The sequence below is a fragment of the Varroa destructor genome, unplaced genomic scaffold, assembly GCF_002443255.2.
Source record: "Varroa destructor unplaced genomic scaffold, Vdes_3.0 BEIS01000001.1, whole genome shotgun sequence".
Classification (NCBI taxonomy): domain Eukaryota; kingdom Metazoa; phylum Arthropoda; class Arachnida; order Mesostigmata; family Varroidae; genus Varroa; species Varroa destructor.
In genome coordinates, this window is record NW_019211454.1 from 62,693,217 (window position 1) to 62,709,168 (window position 15,952).

At 42.0% G+C, this 15,952-nt stretch overlaps 1 protein-coding gene across 13 annotated transcripts in view; it reads left to right on the forward strand.

The window, feature by feature from the left end:
* The window catches only part of LOC111252492 (uncharacterized), a 115,239-nt gene extending 100,142 nt beyond the window's left edge, over positions 1-15,097 (forward strand). For all 13 annotated transcript variants that reach the window (XR_015319741.1, XR_015319742.1, XR_015319749.1 and 10 more), the window contains one exon: positions 5,118-15,097. Coding sequence is in view for 1 of the 13 variants with exons in the window: in XM_086978312.1 (XP_086834438.1) it covers positions 5,118-5,604 (487 nt within the window). In the remaining 12 variants the exon portion in view is untranslated. The remainder of the gene's footprint in view (positions 1-5,117) is intronic.
* The last annotated feature ends 855 nt before the right edge of the window (positions 15,098-15,952 follow it).

The window sequence follows — 15,952 nt, forward strand, 5'->3', positions numbered from 1 at the left end:
TGCTCAATCAACATTATCGTCACCTTAGAACAATTTTTGAGCCTGAACTTTGATTTGAGCTATACTTCACAAGCTGATGCAGATTAGCTTGATAAAATGCAAAGATCACAACCGGAAAGGTAAACTCTTATTTTCTTTTTAACATTAGATGGTCACGTTGCAGCACCTCCGTCGAAATCTAGTCCTATGTACACAATCGTGTCGTTTGCACGTAATTACATAAAACAGACATTGATCATATAAAGTATGTATATGTTATAACGATGCTTTATACGCTTGAAAACCTGCGTTTACCGAATATGAATCATCTGAATGCTGTGCAGATCATCCGTCCACACTTGGAAATATCTTTACTTGAGTTAGATAAATTTGATTTTTATCTACCTTGAAACTTACTGCGCCAGCTATTGACAGATGATTTTGCTACTATATGAGATCAAGTAGGGAACTTCGATCATGCAAATAACTTATAAATTCATTACATCAGCATAAGCTTTAACTAAGTCTCTGTTTATTACACTTTTTATATTCCTTTACCTACTGCGGAAAGCAATCACAGAGTGTATCTGTTCGCTATAATACAGTTCTGTTTACATTTCTAGATCGTAAGCGAGAGGCCGGATGAGCACGTCGTTCGATATTAAGATGTCCACATCTAACTATTTCCCGAACCATTTCTACTATATATGGAGCATCAGTGCCATTGTCAGCAACAGTGGTTCGCTGCTCTCTTGAGCTTCCTCTAGATCTGCCGATTTATAGATACTACGGCCAAAACGGATCGGCGAATCTTTGTTTTCGCTTTACGCAAAGACATACACACAGTATTCATAGACGCTCGAATTCACAGGCACACTTAGGCACCAACAATGATATAGTTATTTATTACATACGGCCCGCGACGGAAAACCAAAAGCCAAAGGCCCGTCCACGCGGGTGACGTGATTGTAGTAGGCAACTTTATCAATGTCCCATACGCTCGAACGTAATAATATCTATGAGCGTTGATTCTCAGGTTATATGTATAGTGCCTTACTTTAAGCTATTACAGCAGCCCAACATATGCACGTGTCTTCAAAATAATAAAAAATGAATAAATTTTGTCGTGCAACAATCTCATTGCCGCGCTCTATCGAGGAAACCGTAGCAAAACTACGTAGCTGCCGTGCTTCTACGGCTGACGCAACCTTGAACAGGTGTTGAGTACACGGGGCATCGAAGTGTCAGGCGAGTTTGAGGTAGATTCGCTTCTCCACCCGGGAGCCTTGGCTTGGTCTAGTACGAAGGAAGCTGGCGAAAACGACGGGCTGCATTTGCACGAGCGTAATTGCATGAGCACAATGGCTAGCTATAACCCGAGCAGGTCTATTAGGACCGTAACCGTATAGAAAATGCTCACAGCTAATACATCTGAGCAGCGTCTACGGCTTTTGTTCCAAAAAAGTGCAATACTGTCGAGCCATTCACGCCCCCCAGTGGATTTGGTTGGCTAAAAAAATGAAACCCAACTTTTAATTCTACTGCTGACTCATACACAATGCCTTACATCGTAACCTAATGAAAAATTTGGCTTACTTTATGTATTATGGTTCGTTCGCTACCGTTTCCCATTGAAGTTAAGCCTGTTTAATATATATGTGTATATATAAATATAAGCCGGGCACATTTGAACTTAGCCAAAAGATGTCACAGCAGGCGATAAACGTCTCCTTGGAAGTTTCGGCTGACGCAGACGAAGGCTACGCTTAGGGACGCAAGTAGTTCTAATGAAAAACTGACAATTCATTTGAGATTTCTCGAGAGGCTTGTTCAATAATTTGCGTCCCGCGGATTAGATATCTATTAACTTTACTAAGGAGACTAAAAATGCGAGTATATTTCGCATAGCTCTACCATTAATGAGTCAACAATGTAGTGTTCTAAATCTCAGGTACTGAGTGAAGTAAAGGCGTTTGACGTCTTGAATATGAATGGAAAGCCTAGCTGAAACGAGTCGAGGTCGACGGATTTGATTTGATGATACGTGGTACCATGAAAACAAACGAGAAGACTTTTCCACCCTGTGCGAAGCTCATTGGAGGTGGCTATATTATAGGTTCGGCAATTATCACATTTGAATACACAAACGTGAGCTGGTCTAGTGACTCAGAAGCACCGATTGTTCCCTATTACATTTGGCATAAGATTACACGCCGTGTACTAAGAAATGCACGGAAGGCTTGAAACTGAGTATTTTCGAAAAAGAAAACGGCAGAGCCATAGCCATGGCATCGGGGGTGCCATAAAAGACCGCATCGATGCCACTAAACTCTTCCCATTCATTCGTTCCCCTTCATTTTCTATTTCATCTCATCAATGAGGAGCTCTCTTTATCGATGAGGACCTAAGAGATTTTCGCCTGATGAGTCCCTGCATGGTCAGCATCGTTCGCTTCAAGTCGTCCCTGTAGCGTGCCAGGTAAGACCCGATGATGTTCCATTTCAGGCTCACTGCTTGAAATCAAACCCGTTTTTTTGCGATTGGCGACGGCGTTTTTGTTCCCGGCCAGTTAGAGCTAGTAGAAACAGTCAGTGGAGACCTAGTGGTCCCAGGCGAGTCGTGGTGAAAACAAATCGCATCATCTTTTTTTGTCATAATTTCTTCTGAATTTTTCCACTTTCCGTATCTTCCTTACTTTTCGTTTCTTTCGAGCTTCCTCCTGAACTCTTCTGTCACTCAAGAGTGAAATTTCAAAACGTCTCTTTCTTACGGGAGGTTGCCTGGACGCTTTTAAACTGAGCACTACACACTTTGCCTCATTTCTGAAATATGCACCGCGCAAATACGTGGTGTTCGCTAAAAATAATACCGGAAAGAACTGTGACGGAGCGCACGCTCACAAATGGGAAAATGACTAACCAATTATCGAAGTCGCCTGCCATAGTTTGTCGGAGCGTTTTCGATAAATTAAATCAAAAACTTTATAAAAATATATCATTTTGGCCAAGTCTCAACTGGCGTCAACGTCCTGTTAGGTCTTCGAAGTACGTACAACATCTACTTTGCATTTAGTATGCTGAATATGAATTTCTGTTTTTTGGGCGCTATGTTTTGCGATTTTTCTGTATTTTTTTGCGCTTTCTTTTTTGCGTTTTAATATGCTTCTGCTTTCAATAAGATTCGAAGGGGGGTTGGGAGAGATTCAACCTCCTTAACACGAAGCGGATATAATAAAACAAGGTTGGAATATTATGAGGACAGGGGAAAACGAAATTGGCCAGGTAAAGATGGGTTTTAAAGAATCCTTACTAAGAAGATCAGGGTTGCCCTAAATGGTTTTGAAAACAGGAGTTTACTATTTCATAATATAGTATACCGTGGGGCATTTGCATAACCTATGGCATCAGTTTTTTTGTCAATATCTAAATGCGTATAATGGATCTATATATTCATTTATCGTAGATTTATAAACGCCCATTTGTGGGCGTTTTCACTTCAAAAATTTAAAACCGACACGGGCTTTTGCTGCTCACCACTAAGTTAGTTTCCATTAACTTTCCGTGTTTCATCACACACATGGTATAAAATATGTACAATGCTAAACAATTGCGAATCTGACAGGTTCCTACAGAAAAATGAGTATAATCTTTTGTACAAAAAACAGAATATTGATCTGACATGAATTAAATACAGTGGTTCCAGTATAAAATCAGATACACCAACAATCCCTCGCTTATCGCTGCCACTATAACCAACTGAGCTAATTAAATTATTAATTAGAGTATTTCAACCTATGGTTGAACGCATCTTTCATAATATAGTAGTAAAACACTGCACATACTTTGCCGCGTTGTATTATCGCCTGTGTATGAGTTAGGCGCATTAGATTCTTGACTGGAGTTATATTATGAAATATCGAGAATATTATAACCACGAGAATACTGAAAGGGGATCGATGCCCCGCAGCAACTGCACTTTCTCCCAGATGTGGCCTAAATCGACGTGTCCTAACGTGACCTGGTTTTTGTGGTCGTCTTTTTATCGTTTAACCTAGTGGAGGCTGTTGAGGAAGCAACCGTGATCCATCCATCCATCTGTTGGGAGAAAGTGGTTTCCAGTTGCAACAATGCTCCTAGTCGTAGTCATAGTTGCAGGCGTAGCTGGTAATGGATAAAAGACGACGTTAGGAACTCTCCCTTCGTCTCCCTCATTCTTCGGCCAGTCTACGTAGAATTGAAAGAGAGCTCCGAATAGATTGATGATGGAAATGGTTTTTCTGCCAAAGCGACGTTCCCAACGAGCCCACTGCTTGCCGTCTGTGACCTCGGGAATGAATGCGTCCACAATGGAATTCTACTTAGATCCTGCTGAATTTTGTCTGCTTTTAAGTGGGCCAAGAATCTACCAAAATTGACTAGGTGACTCCTATTGCTTTTGTTACAACAGGCTGAAAGCAATACTTGCTCATTATAGCACCAGAAGAGACAACAACTATCGTTTCATTTGATAAAGCCTAATTGGCAGCAAGCAGAGCACGTTTGAGAATGGACGAAATCCTTTTAGCAATGGACAGTGAATTTCCTTAAATGGGCTACACAAATTTCACGTTATTTCCTTAGTAGGAACTAAGCTTTAGCCTAAATTTGAAACAAAACCTCGTCCAGAATTGGGCATTAAGTACTTAATATTGTATTAAGTGTATAAGTTTCCTCGGATGGAGGACTTTCCTGCACAGCGTGAATTCGATAGCAATCTAACACATAAATAATAAATAAAATAAAACCACATTTTCCGGTCCACATTCACACCGGGAAAATTGCACTAGGAAATGCATCCATACACTAAATATCTAAGTGCAAATGAGCTCCGCGTCTGCTGATAATGATTGATGTATGTATGTATGTATGTATGTGTGGTTTGGCCAAAAACATGCATCTATTGCTGTACGGCAATTCTTGCCTCTTGAATGGATGCTCTTGATTGAAGTTACACTTCTTTCAAGTTTTTTTTTTGCTATCAAAAAAGAAGACTGCAGTACGTTTAAAAGTCGAAACGAGGCATATTCAGGGAAGCGGTACTCTCATTCGCTTTCGCGTCTTTTTTTCACTAAGATCCGCCTGCTTGTATTTTTCTCTCAGTTTTAGCCGTTCCTGTTGCCTTTTGATCGACTACATCATCATCTCCGGATGTTTCACAGTTCTGACGAGGGGAGAAGGTGGCAAGGGAACAATGTCGCTGAGTATTGAGCGTTACTTCTGCCGCTGGTTATGGACGTCGTCGATTATTCTCTTTGATGATCGTGATGCCGTTGGTGTTGCTAATGCGCCGATGCTGATGATCACTAGAGCGAGGTTACCGCAGACAGTGGCGCTAGATGGATGGGTTTGTGACGTGGCGCACACGTCATTTGCGTTTTCGAAGCAGCAGCCCACCGCCATAGTGTATTTCCCACCAGCATGGCATACGTTGACGACAACAACCAGTCAACCAATCAAAGCTTGTTGCCTTAGTGGTAAGCTTACAGCATTGCTCGTCGATTTGCCAACCACACGCGGTACCAGCGGTGGTGGCTACGGCAGCGAAAGCATGAGGGCAAATGACCTCCCTTTTTATACGACTTGCTAAGCATCCACGATGTTCATCGCTGTTCATTCATGACGTTCGTCCGTTTCTCGTACGGCCGAAGGATCTCGCGCTCTCGCCGTCGTCTGCCGCTTCGAAGCGGAAGCAGGATGGCGGGCACAATTCAAGCGATGACTCGCGTAACACGGACTCGACTGAAGGAGGCAGAAGGAGTGGACGAAAAAGTTAGCGGGAAGAGTCGGCGACTAAAAGAGATGTGTCGGAAAAGTCGATGACGACGCTGGATGCTGGGAAGCGTAGTGGGCAGGACATGGAAAAATCGGTGATGGCATTAAGCGTAATACCATGTGTTGCCAATGGTAGGAAGTCCAGTTTGCAATATTAGATGAAGCAGAAGTGAATATTGTTTTAATTTGGTTATTTAATAGTAAATACAACAGCCACTTTCAGGCTAGTGAGATCGTGCTCGTGCAGTCCGAGCTCCGAAAAGAGTTAGAGCACCTGCTAAGCATGCTCTGTATATTAGACGAACGAGCACTGAGGATCATAGCAATGGCTATTAACTTACATGTTGGCACAGTCAGTCGCTACTAACACGATAGGTGTACGCTTTTTATCTTTTTTTTTTTTACATGTTTTTATCTTCAAATTAGAGTCTGCTATCTTTTTCATTAACTTGACTAACATTAGAAGCGTTTTTGATGTTTGAATTTAAGAACATCAGTTTGAAGGCCGTCAGGGACAAGTCTGCTGTGCCGCTAGCAACCATTAACTTCGAAGTTGCATAACATGGCTAACAAATGCGAAGATGCCGTGGAGAATAAAAGAATAGTCGTTCAGCTCCGGCTCGTAAACGCCCCTTAGATTTCGAAACCCCAATACCCCATAAAAGGACAGTACATCTATTTACAGACATGTCACAATCTGCAGGGCACATCTGCGAGACACTATTAAATTTTGATTTGACAGCGTACCAAATTTTGCATTCCATGGTTATCATCTGTAACGATGAAATCGATTGCTTAATCCCGTACAACCAATCCCTACTAAATTCATTGCTTTCTGAAAATTTCACATTTTACAGTCTTACACTTATTTGTGGATTATGTTTTTTTAGATGTTCATTAAAAATAGACAGAGTCACTTAAACACGGCATACACGCATCATTGTGCGCCTTAATATCGTCACGGCAATTTATTGCTAGATTAAATTATTTTCTACGTCCGCACGTTATGGTGAGACGTGTGTTTATTTTTTAAATATTTATATATATTCAGAACCATTGATAAAAATATGTAGATAATAAATGACTTTTCTAATGGCTAAAAAAATAGCTCACAGTAAATACTACTTTTTTTTTTGTTTGGATTTTACTTCGTAATACTTGCAATCAGACGCTTACGGGACATTGACAATCACAAAGATAATTCAATGTACTACGAGTGTTTCTTGAGGGGGGCGCCTGTGGAGCCATAATTAAAATATAGAATCGCAGTCTAAATATAGCATATAGTAGTTGCAGTTGAATTCAAGCAATGGCAGTGTAACACATGGGCATGCCTCTGGAGCGGCAGCGGGGGACCGCAAACAACGACCCTTTGATTCGTATTTCTCTATTCAGTGTTCGCGAACGCTTAACTCTAGCACTGCAATATGTTCCTGTACAATCTTTGTATGGAACAGCGAAATTTGGACGATACTTGCCAAGTAACCTATGCATCACCAAGCTAAATCTTGCATTAACGACTTTTCTTTATACTGTGCTATTGTTATCACCAATTATTGACTAAGGTATGATTATTAGTACCTGCAAGGGTACGATCATCTTGTTTCTCTGGTTAGTGTTGTGAAACTAGGACAAATAATAGACCAACGCTACATGCAGATAGGTTTATTGAAACCAAGGCACAATAGCGGCAGGAATCCGTTCAGGAAAATCGTATTCATCAAGATAGGGGCATCACGTGTTTCAGAAGTTGGAGATGTTAGGGAAGGCTAAAAGTGAGTTCCGCAAGTGACTATCCCAAGGCTTGAAACAAGCAAGTGAATGTCATGGCTGCGATTGAAATGTTCGTTCCTTGAACTCTGAGGTCTTTCTTGCAGACTCGTCCACTACGCCCAACATCCATCCTCTCCCCCACTGTTATTCCACGCCGATTGAGTTATCTCTACTGCCAACTGGGCAAACCACAGAAATACCGACTCTTTTTTCGGCGGCAAACGTCTTGCAGCCTTGCTCCTATGGACACGAAGAACATAACCGGTCCGACGGTGGTCGGAAAAGCGATGCCTGGGGCCAACTGACAAGAGAGCTCACGGCGCCGACGAGGACGATTACCCCGACAACTCAATCAGGTTTCAGGACGTGAAAAGGAAACCCGTAGTGATGGTTATATGGCAAAGGCCAACGGTCTCCAAAGCAGATAAAATCGGTTACCAGCTGCCTTTTCTTGGCTGTTACTACTAATGCCAACTATAGGACTGCTGTAAAAAGTTGAAGAGGATCAATTAATGTTATTCTAAGCGAGCGAGCAAGATAAAGAAGTAAAGAAGTGAGCGCGTCACAATTCGCTCTTTTTGCCCCGATTCTTTACTTTCTCTGTAGTTCGATCTCAATGTGCGTGTGCACCTCGATGTCTCTTCGAAGAGAGATGAGCTGTGCGTGTCTCTACGAAGGTAGCATGACCTTTCCCTTCTTCAGTGTTAAGCTAAAACCGTTGTTCGCAAGTTCCTTCTCCATTTTGCGGAACTCCTATAAACTGACAAAGCTGAGGCACTGGGTGTTAGGGGGTATAAAAAAGTGAGAACGTGAGGCAGCAGTGGGAAGTAAAAGAAAGGTAGGTCGCCTGCCTGTCGGTCTTGCTTGAAGCTGGTGTCGAGAGATAGCGTGCAGCAAACTCTCGAGACGGAAAAGCAAAACGACCAGAGGCCACAGAGGAAATAGCACTACGAAAGTAACTAGAGAACAGAAAAAGGTAGAAGCTACGTAAAAAGAGACTGTGTATCGCTTGAAGTGTATGGAATCAAGGAACAATTGAGTTCCTTGTTGCTTTGGCTTTCACTTAGACCTGGGAGTTGATTCGGAAATTGGTAGATGGTATGGAGAAAGTCATCACGACAGAGGCTACTGCACCGCAGCAATAGCACAGCTGCAACCAGTAGAAACCATGGTGGTAGGATTAGAAGGCGCCAGTATGGGCCTTTACCTTTGTCTTGGCTTCCATATTCGACGCCTGCGCGGCGAGGGTGAAGCTCTATCGAGGTCTGCTAGGATTGCTTTGACGGCGGACCTAGGACGATGGCCGCGGATAATAACGAGGCTCACCACTACCACAACAGTCTCCAGTCTCATCCACGTTTCCTACGAGCCAACATCTGCACATACCTATTTTCACGGTCCCTTTCAGTGCTTTCGTAAATACACCCTTGGAGCTCTTCAGGCTGCTTCATCCTTCCCAGGCCGCAGCTACTAACACCAGCGTTCGGCAACCCTTGTCCACTTTAAAGACTGTTGTAAGAAAATGAGCTTCGAGTACTTCGTTGAGCTGTGGCAGCCGCAATATTTTTTTATGTGTTAGCAAAAGTTGTACACACGCACATAAAGCTAGTTACAAAAGCCACCTCCATGACCAGCTTGAACAAACGCCATCATTGCCGAGGTCGATCGTCTCTTCGATTTACCCACCTTTGCTGCTGTCCTTGTGCCTCACCCCGCCATGCGGTCTTACCGCCGTTTGCAAGTGTTAAAGCAAAACCTTGACACTTTGGCCACCAGCTTTTCCTATCCTCTGTCTTATCTCTCGCTTGACCATCTATGGTATATTCCAGACGGCTTTCGCGCCTATTGCGACCTATACTATCGATAGATTTTTAGTGAGCCTTGCGGGCGCTGGCAGAGTAAAAACACAACAAAGACTAAGTGACAGAAAGAGAGAACACGGAAAACCTGAACAGATACGAAAACAAGATGGCCCCTCAGCAACCCGTGTAGGCTCTTCTTGCACGCCTGCTGAACCCCGTAACCTAGGGATCTTCGTTGCGTTCCTCTGGTTTGTAGAGAGGAAGTATTTACGCTAGGGCATTTAAGCGACTTGCCTTCTCCTTCGGTTGCCCTATTTTGGCACTGGGCGCGTTGCTATGCTACCTGTACGGAATAGCAACAACATCTTACGATAACCACAGAGGAAAGAAAGCCAAAAAAATTATAATCTCTGCTTACATTGCCTATCCTTTCTAAACGCTGGATGTTTTGACATTGCCTGCTCTAAAACGCCCTGGATATATTTAGATTCTTCTAAAAACGGTATTTGTTCAATTTCTAGTCTGTTAATAAATGTTATCCTAACTCTATCGCTGTCGGTTATATCGCATGACCAACTGTGGAACTTACATTACAAGTTGATCCTTTATTTTCGGAACGGGGCAAACGGCTGCCGCGGGACATCAAAGAACTTGAAAATGTAATTTTCTTTATTAACAAAACGGGATCTGTGCTAAAATGTTTTATTGCAGATGGCTGATTGATCCACTGCCTCTGAAATACGACTATATATTTATCATTGGGCTTTTTTGTTTAATAACGAAAGAATATAGAAAATGATTTATCAATGAATAACGCTCAACTTACGTTCGCAACATGTCGTACTCTGAATCTTGCTTGAAGGTAGTTGGTAATCATAACAAGAAGATTATATTTTAAATATAGAAGGATAGTCACACAGAATGAAAATTATTCTGTAATGCATTTCTAGGCGCCCACAGAGCTGTACAATAGATAAAATGGCTTTATGAACTAACGTTTATTTAATTTCATCACAGACTATTCACGAAGTCTAGTAGTTTTGTACAAATAGCTTCGTCGATGAGCGGCATCATCACAATGTTTTGTGACCTCAATTTTTTTATCCCCTGTATCTTCTTTGACGGAGACTATCGTGTCAATCATGCAACCCAAATGTTTTTCGAGTTTTTTGCCCCTTTCCAACTCGACCTGCAGCACTCTGAGACTGAGCACAAAGGATGAGCACAGTTGGTCGGCAGCAACTCCGTGCTTCTCGATCTCGCGCACATGCGCTTACCAGAAAATCCCTTATCTTTGCCACGTGTGCTTTGGTAAGGCGATACAATTAAATGACCCAAGCTCCGCTGGGAACAGATGTGAGCTACTTCGTGCACTGCGGCTGAAACTGAAGTAACCTCAGGCGTGAAAGCTTTGCTTAGAATCAGCGATCCTGAGGGAATCAACCGCGAAACAGGCTAAGAAATAAATATGAGAGAGATCTATAAGCAGAGCGGAGATTCTAAGTGGATGTCTCGTTTTCTCTCGGGTAATCGCTCAACGTCGCTTTCTTGTAAGTTTCTTTTTTTTATTAATCCAGTGTGATTGCCTTGCCAACTGGTGGTGTCAAACCGACCTTGTACACATGCGCTTAGTTAACTCTATAATTAGTCTATAACTACCCAGGCGGCTGAGCGTGCTTGCAGTGCAAGAAAACGCGGCGCACTTCACCACAGATAGACAACAGATAAATTGTTTTGAGTATAATAAGAGGAATGGATAGTTCCGGCACAAAATCGTTGCTCGTATTCCTTTTAGGGACGCAGCATTATAAAGAGAAACGGAGAGACGTTATATTTATGGCAATTAAAGCAACTTAGGGTTGCTGATCTAGTTCATTAGGGATAATTGTCAAAGACTACTTTGAATATAAAGTTACTGCAGCACTTTTACCCTAAAATACCTGCGTCTACTGTTATGAGGATCAGTAACTAATCCACTTATTAAATCAAAATAAATTAAAAAGTATTTGTAGAATCGTGCCTTCGACTATAGCTAAACTAGGTAGCACAAAAGCTAGTGTATCAATTTATTAGTGAAAAAACAAGGACCAACTGGTAGTAATGCCACATTAGCTATATCACACTATTCATTTATGATTCTGCTAGTCGTATTACATTCTTGGTCGTCGCATTAAGGGGATCCCAAAGGCGATCAACATAAACAACACAACGTACAAAAGAAAGGAAACAATGTAAACATTAACACATCAGACCCTCTTTTAGAAATGTTCCTTTAAAATTTATTTTATGGGTATAGCTATAAGAGGATCTGACCTTGTTACAAAATCAACAAGAAAGGGTTATCGCTTCTTTCGGCGAGCAATCATCCGTGCTAATTTGAATATATGAGATTTCTAGATATGGGGCACAATATGTGTGCTTTGTTCTCCAAAATAACTTACTTGACTAAAAATCATAAACGATTTTTCAGAGTCAATTCATGGACCACATAACTGTCGACGGTACCCATAAATCCGTCACTATGACGACACTTGATTCAATTATAACGGCCCTAAAATTACTAGCAACCGCTACATTTTGCTTAATTGACAGTAACTTAATTCCATTCCCATCAATGGACTCCCGTGCAAAACGCAGTTGGACTATGGTAGCTCAGCACCTCGGCGGGATGAGCCGGGATGATACCGAGTATTACCAAAAATGGATATCGCTAAGGGTTGTTTTTTACGCGCAGGTAATTATTACGGAATGAACTTGGCAGATGTCAGTAAGTTCGCCCCTTTCATAATTAAAGGAAGGTAGCAGGAATGACACCGAGAATATAGCATCATTTGCATTGAAATTTGGAGGAGAATTTGATTAATATCGTAACTTCGCCTTATATCCTTGTAATGATCAAAATGATCACTGTAAATTAGAACTTGTACTTTCAGTTCTCTTTCAGCTATTGTAACTCTTGCTGACTCCAGAAACCAATGGCCTCGCGATTCCATTCGTGTGAGCTTCCTTTTGCTAACCCAGAACACCTCTGTAATAGTTAAATGATATATTAGAGAACTAATTAAGAATTAGATAAAGATTAGCTAAAGGGTTAATTCCAGCGCAGCCATCATTTAAACCTACCTTGTACAAACGAGGTCCACACTCAAAATATGTACACTTTATAATTACAGTGTACAACTATGTGCAAAGTTGCAGCGTGACTTGTTCTCATGTGTGTATATTATAACAAATTTGCCACGCAACTAACTCACTTGACCCCACAGAAATGTAGCCTGCTGTCCGGTCTAAACGCAGATAATAGTAACAATGTGCCCAGCGCTATCGAAGCAATAGGGACGGCCGGTTGGCGGTCAGTGCAAAAGCTCAGCAAGTTAGAGACAAACTACATCTGCAACTTAAATTAGTCTTGCGCCTAATGACCCTCTGTTATCAAATGGCCAGACCGAAGGTGGTCGGTCCATCGCCACAAGGCGAGGAGTCGCTGCCGCTCGTTGCTAACTGTTTGTGATTCGTTATATTTTTGCCCGTTCAGAATCCGGGCTTCGGAGTCCGTCGATAGGTGTCGCTGTAGTAACAGACCGGCCGAATGTCTAGCTGTCTGTCAAGCAGCACCCGGAAACGCGACGTTTATTCAGGCCAGTGCTGATATGTCACAGGGTGGCCACTTCCGGTGTCAAATGGGTTGCTGCCGTTGCCGCCACCTACTGCTGTCATCACCAATGGGCCTGCGCCAACCGCTAGGCTGCTTGAAGCCCAAGCACGCCAAAACCCTTCTTGTCGCCTCCTGAAGGGGCAAGTTGCGGAGCAAACGATAGGGCCTACACGCTTACATACATGGCGCCAGGCAGCTTGAATTGTGAAGCTCTATAAGATAGATAGGAGGTTTCGGATCCAAAAACGCGCACGTAGAACGGAAAACGGAGCTGTGAAGGCAGGCGTGAAAGCACAACATAGCGGAGCACCTTGTTCGCCCTCCAACGCTGTACAGTTTAAGCGAAATAATTTGCCAGCCCACGAAAACGGAACGCGCATTAACTCGTATAAACTTTATCAGTTGGACGAAGTCACATTCGAAATGCGGAAAGCGAGCCGAGGCGTTGAGGGAAGACAGCTAAAAGAACCTAACGATTGCTTGACATTTATAATAGCGTGCAAACCATAAACACGGCAGTAATAGTGGATGTGTGATGGTATGAGCCATTACGAGCGTAAATGTAAAAGCTCACCATGACAATAAACTACCGTTCGGTGCGCAGGCACATTTGCATAGGGGCATGTATACGGCTTGTCCAGTTCGGCCTTTTTCCATGCTATTTGAAAGTCCGCGTCTCAAAGGCTAGCATCCGCGTAGGATAGGCTTAATGGAGCTCTTATTTATCTGTTTTTCGAGATATAGTTCCCTGTCTGGATATAACAAAATTCTATTTAGAAAAAAACATTCCAAGGTTTTTCTACCGCTCTCCACCTATTGCGAGTAAGTTGTAGATGGATACTAATGGATTCCTGATCTCGCCAATCGGATTGCCGGAAGCAAATCAGGTCAAGGAGTTTTCTGTGACGCAAGTCCTGCCGTTATTTATGGTATCGCGATAATACCATTACTGCCTACTGTAGCTCTTTGTCTGGATACGGTGAGTATAATTCTATAAAGAAGCCGCACTATTTCTCACTCAATCTGAGAGGTGTATCGACACGTGCAGTAATCGAGTAACGCTTCGATGCATGACCGACGTGGCCGTAAATGTACCCGTGCGAATAACGCAGGACCCGTACTACAATGTATATTATAAGAGTTTATTATTTTGTGCGTTTTTACTGTAGAACATTGCCGCGCAGTCTGTTGTTGACGAAAACTCACTTTGAAACAAAGGGGAGACGTTTCTAACGAGGGGTGCCATTCTACGAACACGAACGCAACGACGATGACAACTGAAGTGTCGCAAAGCCATCTACTTGACACTAGTGGACGGTCATCACGTGTATTTACCTAGCCTCTCGTATTAAATACGTAGACGAGAGAGGCAGCTGTGACACTGGAGCTGCACGAACTATATACAAGGCAACGAATAAAGAACAAATGCCCTTCACGTATGAAGTGCTGATTCCGTCCACAAGGCTTCACGTCGATGTGTGCTATGCAAATATAGGATTTCTATAGTGCCGGCTATGAATTGCTAAACTAGTTCTATGAAATTTTAAATTTTAACGTTCAGGAACAAGATTCAAGTTCGCTTTGACTGTATGCTTAAAAGAAATGCTTAACTAACCCCATGTTTCCGGTGAATAATAGCTGCTTACCCTCTAAACATGGCATGTATTTAGAATGCTAGCATAGAACTCTTTAGTAGATTGTAAAAGCTATTTAAAGAACATGAAATTTAACTAACGTTACTTAATGTCGTAATTAATGAGCCCATAAAGGTATTTTGCCACGAGTGTTTGTATACACAACAACAAAACGCATACAACAAAGGGCCTTAGCCAATGTTGGCCTGTTCTATTACCGGACAAACTACAGCGACGCTTTTAATGAACTCTGATAGAGTACGCAGCTATTTTCAAGGTAAAAGTTTAAAGGTAAAAAAAAATACGTCTGAGTAACTCAAGCCGGAAGAAATTCTAGCAGACGATACTATCTGTCATAAAACTGGTCAAGTAATAATGGCCATGCAGACTCACAATAGTGACGGTGCGGAACAAAAATAAAGAATCTTTGCAAATTTCTGCTTACCTTTTTAGCGTTCTTTTTCAATACAAAAATGATTTTTATTACAGCTTTGACCTTTGTTTGTGTTTACTAGGTTCAGCCGTGGTAACTATGGTACATTTCGATTATAAACATTGCATGCGTTTTGCAGACCTTTATATCGAATGTCTTTGCATATTTATATTTTTACCTACAAAGTGTGCCCTAAGCGACTTAGACTTCGGTTCGAAAAGGTCCACGAGAGTTCGGTAATTTGATTTCTGCGTTACTAAAAAAAGCTAGAGTAATTGTAGGTAAAAGTAATATCAAACTTCGGAGGTACCTCTTACCGCTAACTTATTATCGACCCAAAGTTGATTTTGATTCCTGCTGCCATCTCTATCGTTCAAGTGAAAATTCAATGCATCAGCTTGGTATTATTAAAACACATTCAAACTTCAAATATTTAACGGTGCTTGTTTTAGAATATATGGATATATGAACACTGATGCAACCTCTACTGAGGCAAAATAGTTATTGCAGTGCAGCCGTCATGTAAAAGTATCGATCCTAACGGGTCCTAGTAGGACCAAAGGTGCTGAAGGGTTTCGGCTACGTACATAAAATTTCGTGTTGCCAATGTGACTAGCAATTATGCAGTAATGACAGATCACTGTATTTCACATATCGTGTACATATATATTGTAGATCAATTAGCTAATAACTAATTAACCCTTCACTCCCTCCCTTTGAACGTCATTCATCATTTAATATCTAAAGCTTTAAAAAATCTGCAGCCTACTTCAGACTTCAGGCTTACGCCTCTCGACCGCATTCTCATACTTTTCACAACGGCCATTCTCACAGATGATCTTTTTTCACGGTCAAATACAACTAAA